The 18,979-nt window shown below is 43.3% G+C and overlaps 1 protein-coding gene across 1 annotated transcript in view; it reads left to right on the top strand.

The window, feature by feature from the left end:
- Positions 1-9,587: 9,587 nt before the first annotated feature.
- The window catches only part of ATP4B (ATPase H+/K+ transporting subunit beta), a 113,938-nt gene continuing 104,546 nt past the window's right edge, over positions 9,588-18,979 (top strand). The window contains exons 1-2 of the mRNA XM_085622735.1: positions 9,588-9,775; positions 16,082-16,210. Coding sequence (XP_085478861.1) covers positions 9,664-9,775; positions 16,082-16,210 — 241 coding nt within the window. The 5' untranslated portion in view covers positions 9,588-9,663. The remainder of the gene's footprint in view (positions 9,776-16,081; positions 16,211-18,979) is intronic.

The following is an 18,979-nucleotide window of genomic DNA, read 5'->3' as shown; positions in this document are numbered from 1 at the left end:
AGTATATGGGACTGGAACTGGCCCAGGGCATGTGCGTCCGGACTCCCTTATTAGCAGGGTCACCTGTCCATTGACACCTGTGATGGATGGGTGTGGGGTGAGTGTGGAGGCCAGCCCTCGGGGTTGGTTGGTTACATAGGGTATAAATGTAAATTGATACTTGTATAGCGCACTACTCACCCGCAAGGGTCTCAAGGCGCTTGTACAAATACCGCTGTGGAACCCATCCTGGCTTTCCCTGTGAGGCGTCCACTCCTGGGCACCCCCAAGGTGGAGGCCAGGCATCCTTAGCGTTGTGGGGGCCGTTGTGGAATTTAAGCAAGCTATTGCCCAGAGTTGCAGAGTGGGACTCCATGATTGGAATGGCACCGAGGCGAGAATTATCAGGTCCGTGGAATTTTTGAGCCCAAGACCCGCCGAGGCGGGGAATTGAACCCTGGTCCCAGGCTAGACCTCTGCATCAGGGTCTGCCGCTCTCATCATTGAGCCACACTTCTCCAGGTATAGGCTGGAACACCAAACTGTGGCCTGCAGATAGCTACATACGGCATTTACCTGTGGCTCAGTGTGATTGTTTCCTATCTTTTTGTCCACTTCTGCAAGCTTGCATTTAATGTTGAATGCACAGTTACTACTGCTATACTTGCAGAGGGGCATCAGTTGGTATTTCCCCCTTATGCCGCTGACATGAGCATTAATTACAGCATGATAGCCCAATACAGTGTGATTTAACATGGTTTCCAAGTTACAGAAAATATACATCAGTCGATTATATTATTATATGTTATTTACGACTGTAAAACAATCTTTAATACCTGTCAGGTTTCAGTATGGCAGACCCGATGAAAGCCCCTGCTATCCTTTGATATCTGTTCTGGGGAATAAGGTGCAACATTTCATCAGACACAGAAACCAGGGGAGAAACGGGGAAGGAAGTGAGAGAGAGAATATCTGCATAGGAGTCCAATCTCCCGGGGTTTATCTGTTTCTGTGTACAGCACCGCTCTGTTTAGATGTTACATTAGGTAGTGGGTCTGACCAGCTGTAAGACAGAGGGCATACAGTGAGCATAATATACCAGTTGGACAGCTAAAACAAATACCAGTTTAATCAAGGCTTACTGGTATCGGCAGCAGATGGTTCTATGACAAGTCCAGAGCTAACCACTTTTCCTGTCCAAGCCCCTGGGTGCTGTTGATCACACACAAGTAAGACGCTACAAGAAAAATGACAGGAGATAGCACAACCAACAATTTAAGACAGGAAAAAAACAAAAGGATCCGAGGGAACCAAAAAACAACAGTGAAGGTATGCCAAAACGGGTGTTTACTAAAGGGGTAATCGGAAAGCCAATGCAACACATTTCCAGGCACAGGACTGAGTCCCTGAGATGATGAAGTAAAACTACCCCTCATAAACCAACAAGCATTTGCAATGCAATAGGTCTCGCATTACTGAAAGTTTGAGGCATTGGCGTTGCATCATTATTTGCAACGCCAGTAGCTCAAACTTTAACTACTGCAAGACCTTTTGCATTGCAAATGCTTGTTGTTTTTTCACCCCATCTTAGAGCCCCTGCATCTCCACTCTGCCTATGCTGGAAGAATTACACCCCCCTCCCCCGATTTTTTTTCTTTACGATCAAATGCTAATCGCAATTTGCATTGGGTTGTAGCCCAAAGTTACACAAAGTTGCACAATGTGCTTCCTTGCATTACTTTGTGTCAAGGGGGTGTTCCATGTGTGGTGCATGGGTGTTCCCATGTACTGATCAATGGCCTGTGAGGCAAATCCCTATCTACACAGACTTATGTACAGAGATTTGTGCAAAACCCCTGTGTCTCCTCGATGTAGGCGCAGCAAGAATTATTTTTTTCATTTCTTTTTTTTTCCCACTTTGCGTGTGTGCTACATTGTACAGCACACACATAAAAAAGTGGGAAAAGCCTTAAAGCATCGTTTTTATTTTGGAAGGGACCCAACCCAGTACATAAACTATGCTTCAGAGAACGCAGACACTCTGGCACTATGGTGCCAGGGTGTCTGCGTTGGCACATGGTCACCTAAAGTGCACCAGCATTTTAGTAGATGTGGCGTAGTTCTGCTCTCTCCTGTTCATGCTAAGCATAGTAGCAACTTGACTTGCTGCCCTGCGTTGCGGCACTTATTGTGTAAATCTGGTCCCGGATATTGCCATGGTGCCTGAGGGTTCAGCTGGGCTTGATTTGTACTGTAGGAGTGTTGATATGTAAAGTCAAGAAAAAAAACAAAAATGTAAAATGTCCAGTATTTGTAAAGCTCACAGCTACCTCCGGAGAGGTGTCCCGGCGCTGGGGGCCGTCGGGAAGATTAAGCGACCTATTGCCCAGAGTCACATGGTGCTGGGCTGATCTGCTGCCGGCACCGGGGATCGAACCGTGAACCCCAGGATCCGGAGGCAGTCGCCCTGGCCGCTGCGCCACACCTCTTCCACGAAGACTGTCATTAAGGCTGTGGTTTAGATGTTGACAACTAACTTCTGATATTATATCTGATATACCTATACACTATCTGTATTTCCCACTCCCTTATGAAATTAAACTTGATAGATGTCCTGAGCTGTAATATATTTAGCCCTTACATGGTAACTGCAAACAACACTCTCACTTATTATATATTGTTTGTTAAAAGAGCTATCTTGTATGCTGTGCTTAATATATTAACTTTATCCCATACTTATTCCATGAACAAGAAATTGTTTATGCCGGTTGTAATTCTACTGACTTCACTTGTAGATGCAAAGTAAATTAATACTGAGTTCTCAATCCTTGTGGATTTCTCCTTATGGAAATAACAAGTGCACAATGGGTTTCATAATTCTGATGGAGGACTCTTTGTAAAAACTAGCAAAATGCCAATACCAATTTGTAATCTGGATGATAGACTCCTTGTGAAAACAATCAAAGTGCAAAATACAGGTTCATTATTTGGATGGAAGCCACTGTGTGAAAAATAACAAAATACAAAATATGAGTTCATTATACTGATGCAAGACTCCCAGAAAAATAAACAAGGGCAAGCCTTATCATTATACTGGTGTTGTGCAAGAATACTTCTCTGGTAGCAAGATGTATTTTGTTGACTTCTTAAAATAACTTTTTACAAGGACTTAAACTTCTAAGCAGCAATTATAGGCTACACCAGCTATGTATCACGATTGCCTAGTAAGGAAGCTGTTTCCCACGAGGAAGTTATAGCTCAAATGCTCAAGATGGCTGCTTCCATATGAATCTTTTGGAAATTCTGTGGCTCCATGGAACATGTTGTCCTTCTCAGCTGTAAACTACGATTTAGCATAGCATGTCCCTCTGAACTTAAGATTTCTGTCCAGGCAGTGCCAAAACTCTGCACGCCTCTTCATCCTCTTCTTGTTCTGAAGGCATGCCTGTTCAGAAGATTTAGAGTAGCATGTTACTATGTACAGGTGGGCGCATAGAGGTAAGTGCTCTCCCATGCCTCATTCTGATAAAACATTTCTAGGAAACCTAATTGCCAGGCTCGGTGCGTTGAAACAAGAAAGTGTGGCAGTTTTGAGAATTATTTTATTTCCCATATGTGTATGAAACATGATAGTACTATCCAGGCACATAAATATTTCTTGGCAAAGAGATCATCTAAGTTTACGAATCATAACCCTATGCTATGTGAGTGGGCCTAATATAATCTGACTTACAATTCCTTCTTATTAGAAATGACACATCAACTGCAGTTGGAGGGTACCACTATGGGAACCACTTTTGCACCTTTGTAAACAAATCTCTTTTTGGGGCAATAGCAGGAAGCAGCAGTCTGAGCCTATAGCTAGAAATTAATGTGTCATAAAATGACCTTCATCTATTCATGGTCTACTGTTTATCTGACAGCAAAACTTATTGGATGGGTTATTTAAAACATCTATCTTCTAATGATCTGAAGCTAAATTTTAATTAAACAGTGGGCTGTCAGTTTGTAGTATATTTAGAATTATTAGTTGGGAAGCAGAGAAGCTGGTAATAACCATCAATTGAAAGGAAACTTCAGTAAACAGCATTCTAATTCATGAATATGCACATTCCCACTAAACTGAAGTGGCATATTTCCTATGGCCAACAGACCAGAGCCAATGATGCCTACCCTTTCAGCATATCACATGGTACAGGACTTTATGACTCAGAGATTTTATTTAAACCCTCTCTTAACTGTATGTAGAAAATGCACAGGGACTGGCACATCTGTCCTTGACAGTGCAGAGTACATGCATTATCCCAAAAGTAAAGAAACTCAGTTGGAACTGTAATAGGCTGGATGGCTAAGAATGCCACCATGCCTGTGGCGTCTTCGAAAATTCATAATTGTTGGTGGTGTATTTTGGAAGAGGTTATTTTTGCACTAGGACATCACAATATGGGTAAAGGTCCACAAGCATCAGAATCATCAGAGAAGAAGTCACCTTTCCTAATGCTAAAGTTTCATGAGTTTAGAGGAGAATTTATCAAAGTTAAATAAAACACAATGGCCCCGATTCTAAGTAGCACTGTACTGAAATAGCAGTAAAACGTCATGCAATTTTACAGTTACTGTGTGGTAATCTTTCACTAGTACCGATCAATTATGAGTAAAACCCTATGGAATATGGAATTGCTGTGTTGGGGTTGATTTTTCTAGTTTGAAAACCACACAACAATTACCATTCTTTGAGGTTTTACAACAATCATTTGCCATCGGCTTTGATCATTTGGTAACTGTATATGCGCACAGCGTATTACACCAAACCATGGTGAATCAAGCATACTAGACAGGAGTCAAGTTATTTTTATACTAATCTCATAACACTTTTCTTCTCTATATGGTTTGAACAAAGTTTTATTTGGGAGGTTAGCCTACACGAGGTTACATGTAAATAATTCATTAGAAGGGAGGAAGACAAGATGTAAAATTTGGAACAAGCAGAGACTTCGACCCGTGTAAAGTTGAATAAACATAAAAATGTTTGATTCCCAAAACTAATGATGAGAACAATTGTTACAATTATTTATTAGTGATAGTATAGTGTACAGGGCATCTTATGTTTAGCAGTGATATAACTAGCTCGGAGGTGTAGAATCTAAACGGCGAGAACAGACGAGCAGTCCAGAGGAGGAGCATCACCCTTGATGTAAATGTGACTACAGAGGGTCTCTCCTTGCCTCTCGCCAATTTTAACATTGTTTAGGGGTAAACTTGTACATCAATAGAGTACTGCCGAGGGAATACCTTGGGGCCAGAGCAAGGCGTTCTGACACCCCCTTATATCGATAAACGAGGTGAGAGATATACACAGATTTTTCTGGGACCGTCAGAGCACTGAAGAAGGACGACGTGACCTCGATCGAGGGGCACAAACACACAGCCAAAATATGTCGATGATTTGGCAGTAAGGAGGGGTGTACGGAGCACATTACATCTCCCAATCACCACCATCCTTCACGTTTTTAATCCTGGCCGGAGGGTCCAGGAGTAAAGTATAGGCACAGCGACACCTCCGAGCTAGTTTTAATCTACACTGCCCTTTCACCTCCGGTGATCCCAGTCACTTTAGAAATCATTTGTTTCTCTTTTGTGTTGTGTTTGTCTTCCCCTACCCTATTGCTCCACCCCAGGTGTTGGCTGCGCAGTGGTGTTTTGCAGCAGCCCTATGATGAAGCATGTCACACAACTGTGTGAGTGAGGTCAGTATTAAAGGCAGCACATGCCGCCACTAAATACAGACACTTTTTATCCCTCCCTACTCCTTCATGTGTATAAAAGTATTTTCTGGGGGTCCAGAGTAGGTGAGTCCATTACCCTCACCCCTCCTCTTTTGTGTGAATTACTAAATTAAGCTGTGCATAACCCTCTGGTAGCTTGACACAAAAGCAGTCAGGCTTAACTCAGAGGCAATGTGTGAAGTATTTATAAAGCACACAAATAGCAATAAAATGAAAACACAACATAAGAAAAATTCCACACCAATTTAGAAAAATAGAGTCAATTTTAATAAATGATTTGACACTGAAACAACAATAATTCAATCATCAGAACCGGAGATATGCAGTTTCACAGTTTTAAGGTAAGTATAGCGCCTAAAAGCACAAAGCACCAACTGTGGTTATGTGGTATCGCCGGACCGGTACAAAGTCACAAGTTTAGGCTGTTTGGGTTCAGGGCTTGGCCCTTGGTTGACTGAGTCGCTTCCTTTGGGGATTGAGTTTTCCAAGTGCATTCACATCAGCACTGGTCCAAGTTACATCCTTTACAGTCCAGGGTTCCTCAGGACTCCACCCTCAGCCCTGTTCTATTTAATCTTAACATTAGGCCACTAGCTGACTTGGTGGAAAAACACGGCCTCACTCTTCTGTCCTATGCCAATGACACCCAGATCGTTGCCTCCCTGTCTTCCCAGGAGAATAAGAGCGCAGTAACACTGAACAGCTGTCTTACCCCATTCTGCTCCTGGATGAACGCCAACTTTCTGAAGTTAAACGGAGACAAGACTGAGGTGCTAGTTATGGGAATCCTTCCTCATCTGTTGCGCCTGCGTCTATGGCCTGAGGTGACGGGTACCTGACCTGTCCCATTCGTCAAAAATCTTGGTGTTTGGCTGGACTCAAGTCTTTCTAAGAGTCATCAGATCTATAAAGTGGTTGCCACTTGCTTCGACATTTTGAGATGTCTCAAAAAATCTTAGGCTTCCTTTCATTTTTGGCCTAACAATCTGTCACCAGGCCTTGGTGATTTTGAGACGTGATTACCAAAATATCTTGTATCTTGGGGTAACAATGAATCTGTTCAGATGACTTTGAACAGTGCGGAACGCAGTGGCAAAACTGCTATTGCATCCCCCCAAATTCTATTCCACTGCTTGCCTGCTCCGCGGCTCACTGTTGAACATTGCATCCAATTTAAGGCACTGTGTAATGTACATAAATGTCTTTCAAATTCTGGTCCCTCCTTTTTAAGATCTTTAGTGCAGCCATATATGCCTAGTCTTTATCTACACTCTAGCAACTTGGACCTTGCACTTGTTCCTAGAGTTAAGAGAGCCAGACAGGAAGGACAACCCTTTTTTTTGTTAGGCTCAAAGTTATGGAATACCCTCCCGGCTGACCTGAGCGTGCGTCGTTTCCTCTCTGATTTCCATAGGAAACTCAAAACCTGGCTCTTTTAAACCTTGCCATCTACAGCAGTTCATTTCTCTGTTCCTGGTACCATATTGTAGAGTAGCGCTGGGAAACCCTTGGCTAGGTAATCATGCGCTGTACAAATCTTCATCGACTCTGAGGAGGTTGTTGCTCAGGGGCTGCGAGGTGCTGTGATGCGAGATCGTACTTCATTGTGCTGCATCTGTTCTGAGGAAACCCACAATTAGGCAAAAAGGAGTACACTCTGATGCCAACCAAGGGTGTAGGACTTGGGAGCACCTCTTAGGGATCACAACCCATTCCAGCAGAGGCCAGCAGCAGGTTACCGGCAGATCCAGTTGAGTCTAAGCAGCAGGGCAGATCTCTGGAGCTTTTTATGTCCCTGTAGGTCAGAACAGTAGGCCAGACAGCTAGCCCTTGGATTCACGCTGGTGGTTTTGGGTTCAAGAAGCAGGTTCATTCTTCTTTCCACCGGTAGCAGGGCAGTCCTATTGAAGCAGGGCATTCCTTCCAGCAGCAGGACAGTCCTTTTTCTGAGTCTTCCAAAGGTCCAAAAATGATCTGAATAGTTGGTCCAAGGGCCCAATATGTAGTCCTGTGCTAGCTTTAAAGTTGCAGAAACTTCTAGAATTCCCCACATCTGGTTCTTGAATTCCTCCCTTCCCCTGTCCTGGCTTCAAGGGATCTGGGGTGACAATAGACTTGTGTGAAGTTCTTTGCAAGTGTTCTGGGGCAGTGTCTTTGAGGGCAGGGGTGGTAGATGGCAGCTCTGCCCTTCCCATCTACTGAGGATGGCTCATCGTGTCAATACCCAGTCCCCCATCTGTGATACTGTCTGGGAGGTATACCCAAAGGCCAACTGCCAACTACACTACTATGTGACCCAGGATACAGGCTGCAGGCACCAAATGGTTAGGACAAAAAAATGTCAACTTTCTAAAAGTGGCATTTTCAGAATTGTGACTTAAAATCCAACTTTACCATTAAAGAAGGTTTTATATTACAATTCTTTAGAGACCAAACTCGACATTCCTGCCTACTCCCTATCAAAAGTTATCACTTATTAAATGTTATAAAGTAACCCAGTGTCATTCTATGGGAGAGGTAGGCCTAGCAGTAGTGAAAAAAGTAAACATTTTTCAGTACCAGGACATGCAAAACTTAAAAGTAAATGTCCACCTTTTTAAATACACTGCACCCTTCCCTATGGGTTGGTTAGGGCCTACCATAGGGGTGACATATGTATTACAACAGAAGCTTTAAGCCTGGCAAAAGTTTCGTTTTATCAAGTCAAAACTGCCCACACCCACCGTAATGGCAGGCCTGAGAAATGTTTAAAGAGCTATTTAAGTGGGTGGCATAATGAGTCTTGCAAGCCCTCTAGTAGCATTTAATTTACAGGCCCGGGGAACATGGAGTACCACTTGACTAGAAACTTATAACTAAGTAAATTAAATGTGCCAATTGAGCTTGAACTGATTTCACTATGTTTAAAGAAGATAAACCAAACACTTTAGCACTGGTAAAGTGCACAGAGCCCTAAAAGCAAACAAAAACTGTTTCTGAGAACAGGAGGGTTCAGGCAACAAGTTTGAGGGTGGTCCTGCAATGAGGGCCAAGTCAAACAGACCCCAATTTCCAGTTATGAAAGAGGCAGTGACAAGTGGCAAATGGGACCTGTTCTACTACAGTTCCCAGGCACCATTTAGGTAGCGCTTGTGTAGCGCCTAGAATCAGCACCCAAAATGGAGACCATGCAATTACTTTAAATCGGGTTTAATGGGGTTTGTTGTATTACATGGCATTTTAGAGTGTGCCTGTCCTCTACTGAAAATATTTGTTTATGAAAAACACAATATGACAATAACAAACAGTCCCTAATAAGTTGTCCAGAAATGGACACTTTGTTAAAGCAAAGAAAGTTCACCCTTTAGGGATAAACGTTGAGGTTGTCACTCAATCTTCAGATTTCTGGGGGAAATGTGATTATTTATTATCATCCAACAGGGTTTTGAGTATCATAGGGTCTGCTGTAGGCTGCAGGCTTTATATATATCAGCCTGGTAAGGTTACCATACTCTTGAATTTTCAAAGAAACTAGGAAGCAGCCCTTATGTCTATTATCAAAAAAAGATAAGTTATCAGGTACATGCTCTGAAGAAGTAGGTCGGATACAGAACAGGTGTAATAATGGAGGTTTACTGAAGCGTCAGAAAGAGCTGGAAGGGCGTCACGGTTCAACCTTCCCTTTTGTTGCGGAGGGGAGTGTGGGGCATTTCCAGCAATGTTTATACAGCACGATAGCTTTAACCTGCAAGATTAATAAATTGTTGTTAGTTGGTTGGTTTCAGTGCCAGTGAATGCAATCTCCTTGACCTTGAAATCCGCTCAATATAAGCACGACAAAGGTAGCTGCTGTCTCCTTGGCGGCTCAGTTGATTTTATTTTTGGTCGCGTCCGAACTGTTCAACAACTTCAGGACAAAATGGCGACTTTTAATGAGAAGAAGACATGCAGCCAGAGGATGGAAAACTTCGGGCGCTTTGTCTGGAATCCGGACACTGGAGAACTTTTGGGAAGGACCTTAATTAAATGGGGTGAGTTTGGATACACATCTTGGGGCAGATTTACAAGCCCCTTGCGCCACTTTTGCGTCACTTTTACCATGGGAAAAGTGACGCAAAAGTGGCGCAAGGGGCTTGTAAATTTGCCCCCTTGTGCGCAGTTCTGACAGGATTTGTTAACTGTAATTGCATTCATGAAAGTCATCCGAATGAATGTATGTGAGCCAAGGGCCATATAAGGATGGGTTTGTATCGCTCAAATACTTTTCGACTTAGCCTACACTTGTTGCCAAAGATGAGTTTTGCATGATAATGTTTCACGTATAACTCCTGCGTACCAAGTGCGTGCAGTATCGTGAATAAATAATAAAGTAATTTATCAGAAGTGTGGGGTACCAAGGCGGAGTTACTGGGAACGCGTATTTCGTAGGTCTGACTGAAAGATGGTTGAAATATTTTATGATCCCAGTTCTGTAAGACTATACTGAAACAATAGTGAATAGACGGTGAAACATTTCAACTTCCAATATGATTGGATCACTATGTCTAAGATACCCAGACATAATATTTATTTAATTATTGTAAGTGATTTGTCGCGTGCGTGGTATATAATGACTCGTTTCTAAGAGCTTATACATTTGATTTATATTTGTATGGTCTTTCTGGTGTTGGGGTTGAGTGAATGGGAAGATATTAAATGATGGTTGGGCGGGATCTAATGCGAAGTGTGAGTATATACCAGAATACGGATTAAAGTACCAGCCACGCCAATGGGTCAGAAAGAGCAAGAAAGGCAGGCAGGATTCTGCTGAAAGGTTCTCTTGACTGAAGGTGCCTTTGTGTGTAGCATTACCAGGAAGCTCAAATGCATGTTGCAATCAAGCCAAGATTTTTGGGAACTTTATCGTAGTTGACTAGGTTGTTGAAAAGGGCGAATGGTGTTTGGGTGTGGGTAGAGTAGTTGAGTTTGAACATTGGCTATAGGGGAACTTTTCTTTTTCATTTTTCTTGTATGAGGTTATTAGTAATACAACAGTAAGGAGGACTTTTGTTTTAAAGGAAAATGTAGCAATAAATAGATAGTGAAGAGCAGAGGTGAGTCTCTAGAATCTTGACATCATTAAACTTAACTATGCTTGCATTATAAATGTAATCTGCTTTTCTCTGTCTCTGAGGAGGGACCTAAGCTAGTTCAGTGTGCCCATGTGGCTTTGTAAAGTCTTTTATAGCACTTGCCTTAATTTGTCAGTGTATTGTCCCACACTGTGACTAGAACAATTTTGGTTCATCATCCGGCTCCTACCCTATTGCAGACAGCCAGTGACCTATGGTAGAGTATTTAGGAGTTATTGACGTTATGAAAAATTCACGTTTTTGCTTCATTTAATAGAGGAATCTATTGAAGGATAGCAGGGGCTGCAATTGAATATAGGGGGTGTTGTTAATGTTGGAAAAAGGAGAAATGCAGTGCTCAGAAAGTCTTTGGACATGAAGGCAAAGGTAGGTTCACCGAAGACCTGGGAGTATAAAAGGAGATAGGTAAAAGCGTTTGCATTTCTGTGAGGAAAAACAAAATGGTGATATGCGAAGTCAAGTGTGACGTGGTGGTCTTGGTTTAGGTTTAAGCCAATTGGGGTTGAGTGATGAAGTCTTTTTGGGTGCAGTGCAACTAAGCCTTGAAGATGTTCCTAGGGTCAGGAGATACAGTGGGGCTTATTTACAAGCCCCTGGCGCCACCTGTACGTCACTTTTTCCATGCTAAAAATGACGCAAAAGCGGCGCAAGGGGCTTGTAAATAAGCCCATGTATGTCTGGGGTGTTTCATGTTCATTACACAATTATAACCAAAAACGTGGTGAGGATGTGGCAGGAAGAGTTAGAGTGTCCTGTCAGAAAAGTGTGTATTTACCAGCCAGAGATTTCAAATACCTGGAGAAGAATATATCTCTGTAAAAGATGAAAGGGTCACCGTCTCAGTAGGGGGAAAGAATGTCTTGAGATTTTGAGGATCAGATAGAGTGGTCGGCACAAGGCAACAAACTGGAGTCAAACAGTATACGATTGTTGCCTCTGTGATGGACAAGGTCTAAATAGCGTCCTTTGACCTGAAAGGGTGGCCCAGAGAAGAGAGACAGGTTCTGAGAAAAAGGTCACAAAATTTGGGGGTAGAGGAGATAGGTATTACATCTCGAAGTTAAAGACTTGCGTACCAATCTTTGCTTTATGTAGTGGACACAGGCGAAGAGAAGGTCTACAAACATGTTGAGAAGTGAACAGTGTGCTTCAAGCAGATGACGGCAAACATGATTTAGTGCATGAAGAAAGGGGTAGGTAGAATTAGGCCCCACATTTTTTCTTTGTATATTGTTGGGAGTTCCAGGTCAGTGCAGGGATGATGGTGCAGAGATTATGTCTATGCCATTACTTTTGGCATTGCCCTGTGTCTTAAGGTGGCCTGTGTGTCTTGTGAAAATGGATGGGTCTGCATTGTGCCACGTATTCTCTATGAAGAAGAAAATTATCAAGATTGAAGGTCAGAGATCTTGTTGTACATGTAAAAGCCCTGAAGAAAGGCAGAACAGTAGTTTGGTTGCATGTCAGTGGTCGGAGAAACAAAGCTTTGGGAAAACCCCTTTAAAACGCGGGCTGAGCCACACGTGCCGTTTCCACGCATATGGGTGGTTATGGCAGAGAGTGGTCTAGTGTTTAGATGATCGGGGAGAAGCGTTGGAACAGGAAGCTCCGTACGCTGGGTCCAGGTTTGGGGGGGCGGGGTTGTTTTCAGGGGTGGGATCGGTTTTAAGTCTTTGGGGGGAGTCGGGGCATTTTTTGGAACGGGGACAGGGTTTTAGGGCTCAGAGAGGGGTAGGGTAGTTTTAAGGGCAGGGGATGGGTTTGGGGTGGTTTAAGTGGTGGAAGGGGTTTAGGCTTCAGTGCAGTGGAAGGGGTTGGGGTAGAGTGAAGGACAGCGCAGGGTATGTTTTAGGACTCAGGGCGGGGGGGGCTGGGGTAGTTTACGGTAGGGGCAGGGATTTAGGCCTCAGGGTGGGGGGAGGGGGAGAAATAGTTTTGTGGGCAGGGCGGGGTAAGTTTTAGGGCTCAGGGCTGGGTGTCATGGTAGGTTTTTAGATGGGGCAGGGTTTTAGGCCTCAGGACAGTGGAAGGGGATGGGGTAGTTTAAAGGACTGCACAAGGGTATGTTTTAGGAATCGGGGTGGAGGGGCTGTGGTCGGGGTAGTTTACAGTAGGGGCAGGGGTAGTTTTAAGGGCTGGGGCTGGATTTGTGGGGGGTTTAGTGGGTGGCAGGGTTTTAGGCCTCAAGGCAGTGAAAGAAGTTGCTTTAGTGTAAAGGACAGTGCAGGGGTATGTTTTAGGGCTCAGGGTGGTGGGGGCTGGGGTCGGGGTAGTGTACGGCAGGGCGCAGGGTTTTAGGCCTCAGGGTGGGGGGAGGAGAAGGGGTAGTGTTAAGGGCAGGGTGGGGTGGGGTAGGTTTTAGGCCTCAGGGCAAGGAGGTGAAGTAAAGGGATAGGATTTTAGGGCTTAGGGTGGGGAGGGGGTAGGGTTGGGGTAGTGGTAATCTTTACCATGTGTATCCCTTTAGCAAATTATGCCTTTACCACAAAATTGTGTGGTGAAGGCATGCGTGGTAAAGGATTGCGTTGTTTAGACGCATTCGTGGTTAGGACAGCGTAATAGAGGTACTCGTTGTTTAGCCATGTATGCCTGTCATACAACCCAAAGCTTTGGATATGGGCATGCCAGAGTTTGGATGTAATCTGTATGTGTTTATTTAGTGGAAGGGGAGCATTTGCGGGGATCTGGAGTGACCATGTAATGTACTTGTATATGTGTTGGGGTTTGGAATAGTGTGTAAGTATATCCTAATACAGCTGGCGGGAGAGGAGCAGTCCCACAGTCTGTACAAATGTTGCAAACGTGTGTGGACTAGTTACCTCCAGCCTTTTGCAGGGGGTAATAACCTTCATTGGTTTCCTTAATGTCATATGGTATTAATCCATTTGAGGAATATGGAAATGACAATAATTAGGCAGAAAAATTCCCATATGCGTAATCTGATTACGGCACATTTAATCATTTTTACTGGGAACTAGTTGAGTCCCTAAATCAGTGGCTCGTTTGTGTTGAGTCAGCACCCTTTAGAAATGTAAAGACCTTGTTGGAGTGAGCTCTTAAAAACTGTGAAGACAGTGAAAGACTCCTCTGCCTCTTGAGTGTCCACTCAGTACTACATATGCTACTAGTAGTACTAGTACTGAAATGATCTATAATGACAACAATAATAATAATTTGTTTTAAATAGTGCTTCATTACTCACATCTATCATATCTATAGCTTGGCACCTTCCCTGGTTTCTGCAGATTCTTCAATACAGTGCCGGGGCCTGGACGTCCAATTGATGAAAAAAAAAGTGGGACTTGGAAGGGTGTAAAGCTTTAACTTCCACAAAGGCATCTTTGTAGACTACAGGGATTGGAAAATCAGTTAGGACCAGTTACACTTCCTAAATCAAAGGATGGGGTGACATTGTTTTGGGCGCATACTTGGGCAAGGCCTCCTCTTACTAGCTTTCTACAGATTTAGTTTAATGGAAAGGGGGCTTTTAGTTTTAGGTGCCGAATCGGGTACCTAATCTATCCTAATTTAGTCAAATTTGGTGAGCACCATTGGTTCTGGCATTTTCTTGCAAAGATTTTCTTTGTGATTTTCTTACAAGCAGCTTCGGTATTTGTATGGGTCGGTTGAGCTCTTCCTGGTCAGGCTTTCACGATGGGAGCAAATATAAATCCAGATCAAACCCTTGAGTATGATGGAGGACAGGGGCATAACACAGGCCCTTACAGCCCCTGTGGTGCAGTGGGCCCCCAACCATCCAGGGCACCCCCAACGCATCATGGAGGGTCAATGCAGCCCAAAGCCCAGGAACGTCTGTGATGTTTGGGAGACTTGGGGCCCTTCATCATATTCTGCAGTGGGGCCCCATCATAGAGGACTAATAGAGGACATGTAACAACATGAAGGGAAGAAACTGTGGTTATATTTCTTTCCCTCAATGACAGAATCTCTTCCCTGGTGTAAGTTGACAAATGTAGACCAAAAAATCGATTTTTACAACTAGAAAGCGGTCTTTAATCATCTCCATTTTTTAGAAGATTCCGGGAGCTTAAATAGTAATGTTCGATTTCCTATGAGTTGCGTATGTGCTTCACTCCTGTGTCATCCTCTCTTTTGGGGTCCCCTCTCTGGCTCTCGTGTAAGTTAAAGATAGGTCTTACATGATCCGCGGCCTCTTACCACCGGAGGGCTGTGGCATTATGCAAGTTGGCTTGTGTCACCATATGGTTTTTGAGTGCTCTGGGTTTGCAGGCAGTAACTAGGTCTTGATGTCCCCTTTGGCTGGTCGTCTGGATCCTCTGGAAGCTAGGACTCTTGCAGATTCACATCTGGCCCACACTGGGTGCAAATGACATATAGCAGGAATAAATAAGTCTGATTTAGAGGAAAGGTTCAGCGTTTAACATTTTCCTAGACTTCAACTGAATGGAATCAAGATGGGCATATTTGCAATAATATGATAATTGCTTTGAATATGATTACTTCTTTTTTATAGTGTGTACTACAGCACATTTGCCATTTTGCAGTGCTATAACTAACAGGTGTTAGTATTACCCAGTTTGATGGCACTCAATTTATCTTAAGACACACAGATGATGGACGGAATGCAGAACAAATCAAATATTCTCCCCCAGTCAATAGATCTGGGTTAAATCCATCGTTCTTTTGTGCACCATGCCACCCCAGTTTAGACCCAGCCATATGCAAATGAGTCTTGACCCTGTGCCTCATGGGAACAGTCCAGACCGAACTGTCAAGCCGGGTCCTCCCTGGACCAGAAACAAGCATCCTAGGACCAGTTTTGGGGCATCACCCCTCATCAGCCAGGCTAGCTTGAATCCAGTGGCACAATGAGCCCGGGACCCACGTCTGGGCATACCCAGCGCACTTAGAGGGCGAGAAAGCAAACAACATTTCCTCATTAGAATGAAGGGCTACATGAGTTCATCCTTCAAACGTATGATTTTCAGTTTACACACACAGATGACAGCGGCGAGTGCTTGACTCAAATACAAACTGGGCCAGATACTTAAAAAAACGAAAAGTATTTTTGAAAGTTCTAATCGGTTAACAGAAAAGTGCTAAATTAGTTTGAAATACTTTGGCCATTAATCCTTTCTTGGCCAAGTGATGTAAAATATGACGTTTGACTCGCGTGGATGTTGCCTCTGTACCCTAATGCCTCCTATTTGTTTGCCTCCACAGTATACATCAGTCTGTACTACGTTGCCTTTTATGTGGTGGTAATCGGGCTGTTTGCACTTTCCATATTTTCCCTGATGAAGACTCTCGACCCTTATGTACCAGACTATCAAGATCGATTATCATCGCCAGGTATGTAATTAGTCTAGTTTATGTCAACACATGGCTATGAACTGTGGCATTAAATGGAACATAGATACAAAAATAACAGTTTTGGCAACAACAGGTGAGCAGGCGCCCTGCAGGGCCTTACTAAAGATGGGGTGGGTGGTTAGAGGAGGGGAGCTGGGCTATCTGCCTCATGTCCTGCATTTTCAGGACCCACCCTGCAAAGTGTATTTGGCGATTATCTGGTTTTGTGCATAGGGCGCTGATGTACGAAATGTCCATTCGTAAAATGTGAATGGAACAAAATATGTCGAACAGACCTATTTGTTGATAGGTGGGTTCACAAAAGTCAGAATGGTGAGTCGCAATCCAACCTACCTCTTTAACATGCACGCGGCAGGTGGCAAATTGTGACCTGCAACGATTGGTTGGCATTACAGGGATGGTGGCCTGTTGGGGTTAGAAGACCACCATGTCTGTGATTGCTTTTTGATGAAGCAATCTTATAAAAAATAAAAATAAATGCAGCCTATTTTCTTAAAAGGGAAACAGGACGCGTTTAAAATTAAAAATTAAAAGTTAAACAAACTTTTATTCAGAGTAAGTAGGCAGTGGTACCTTGGACCACTGTCTACTCATAGAACACATTTTTATCAACATTCACAAAGGAGAAGCAGTCTGCTGGGGACCCCTTCCAGTTTACAAATAGCTTACCACATCCTTTGTATTGGTGGTAAAACATTAATACCTACCTTGAAGAATTGCTATTTGGAAGGGATGCCTTTAACATGCCTCTTCCAGATTGCAATTCCTTAATGTTTTCTAAAACTATTTCACAATTTAAAAGACTTTTTACAAAGGCTTAATTGGGTTTAGTAAATTTCAAAAAGTGTTTTAGCATTCGCAAACTCCTCTCATATTTACCAAATCTGAGTGTTTGCAACGGATGTATGTCGTTACAACGCACACTTTTACAACGCATGCACTTACAACGCATTTTTTACAACGCAACATCCACTACAACGCATTCCATTACATCGCATGACACTACAACGCATTTTTAAAAACTACCTTTACAACGCATTCCATTACATCGCATACTACCTTTACAACGCATACCATTACAACGCATAATATTAAATTGCATTTAAGGTAAGTATTGGATAGTATAGGGGTAAAAATTACTATTCTTACTCCAGGGGGTGCAACAGTAGGGTAAGTGTTGGATAGTATAGGGGTAAAAATTACTACTCTTACTCCAGGGGGTGCAACAGTAGGGTAAGTGTTGGATAGTGTAGGGGTAAAAGTTATTATTCTAACTCCAGGGGGTGCAACAGTAGGGTAAGTGTTGGATAGTATAGGGGTAAAAATTACTACTCTTACTCCAGGGGGTGCAACAGTAGGGTAAGTGTTGGATAGTATAGGGGTAAAAATTACTATTCTTACTCCAGGGGGTGCAACAGTAGGGTAAGTGTTGGATAGTATAGGGGTAAAAATTACTACTCTTACTCCAGGGGGTGCAACAGTAGGGTAAGTGTTGGATAGTATAGGGGTAAAAATTACTATTCTAACTCCAGGGGGTGCAACAGTAGGGTAAATGTTGGATAGTGTAGGGGTAAAAGTTATTATTCTAACTCCAGGGGGTGCAACAGTAGGGTAAGTGTTGGATAGTGTAGGGGTAAAAATTACTATTCTAACTCCAGGGGGTGCAACAGTAGGGTAAGTGTTGGATAGTATAGGGGTAAAAATTACTATTCTAACTCCAGGGGGTGCAACAGTAGGGTAAGTGTTGGATAGTATAGGGGTAAAAATTACTATTCTAACTCCAGGGGGTGCAACAGTAGGGTAAGTGTTGGATAGTGTAGGGGTAAAAATTACTATTCTAACTCCAGGGGGTGCAACAGTAGGGTAAGTGTTGGATAGTGTAGGGGTTTTAATGTAATATTATGCGATGTAATGGAATGCGTTGTAAAGGTAGTTTTTAAAAATGCGTTGTAGTGTCATGCGATGTAATGGAATGCGTTGTAGTGGATGTTGCGTTGTAAAAAATGCGTTGTAAGTGTAGTGCGTTGTAATAGTTGCGTTGTAAAGGTTGTTCCCCGTTTGCAACCATCAAAACACTTTGGGGCATATTTATGTAGGTTTTGCATCGCCGTTGCGCCATGCAAGGGGGCACAGAGGCAATGCAGAATGTATGTAGGATTTATGTATGTAGGATTTATCAAGCCACGCAAGGCCACCTTGCAAGGCCCTGAGTGGCTTGATAAATCACTGCGTTGTGTTACTCTGCCTCAGAGAGGCGTTCCATGGGTGGAGAGTGGATGTTTCCATGGACCCCCCCCCCATTGTATTTTGGTGCATTCCCAGATTTACCATCGGTGGTGATGGAGACGGGTTACGTTTTGTCAATGTACTCTGGAACCCCCGGTCAATGGAACGTCTGTACCTGCTTAGAAGTGTAGAGGGGAGAAAGAACTTGTCACATCAGGTTCACAAGCCTAATAGTTCATGACTCCGACGAATCACAGACTCAGAGTTCTGTTTTGGCCTCGGCACCACAAAAAGCTATTAACAGTTTTAGCGCCCTGTGCACATTTCAAGTATGTACACTTGCTCACCTGCAGTTCGAATAAGATGCAATTTGTTTGCACTGTAGATGTGTCTATGTCACTTCTGCTTATCAACCTCTGGTTGGCGCAGTAATACAATGGACACCCTGGCTGCTTTTCTTCAAGAGTCAACAAGCGCAGTCCTACCTCTAACCCATCCGGTCCCATTTCACAGTGTTGACTT

Source organism: Triturus cristatus, chromosome 8 (assembly GCF_964204655.1).
Source record: "Triturus cristatus chromosome 8, aTriCri1.1, whole genome shotgun sequence".
Lineage (NCBI taxonomy): Eukaryota > Metazoa > Chordata > Amphibia > Caudata > Salamandridae > Triturus > Triturus cristatus.
This window is presented reverse-complemented; position numbering and strand designations above follow the sequence as displayed.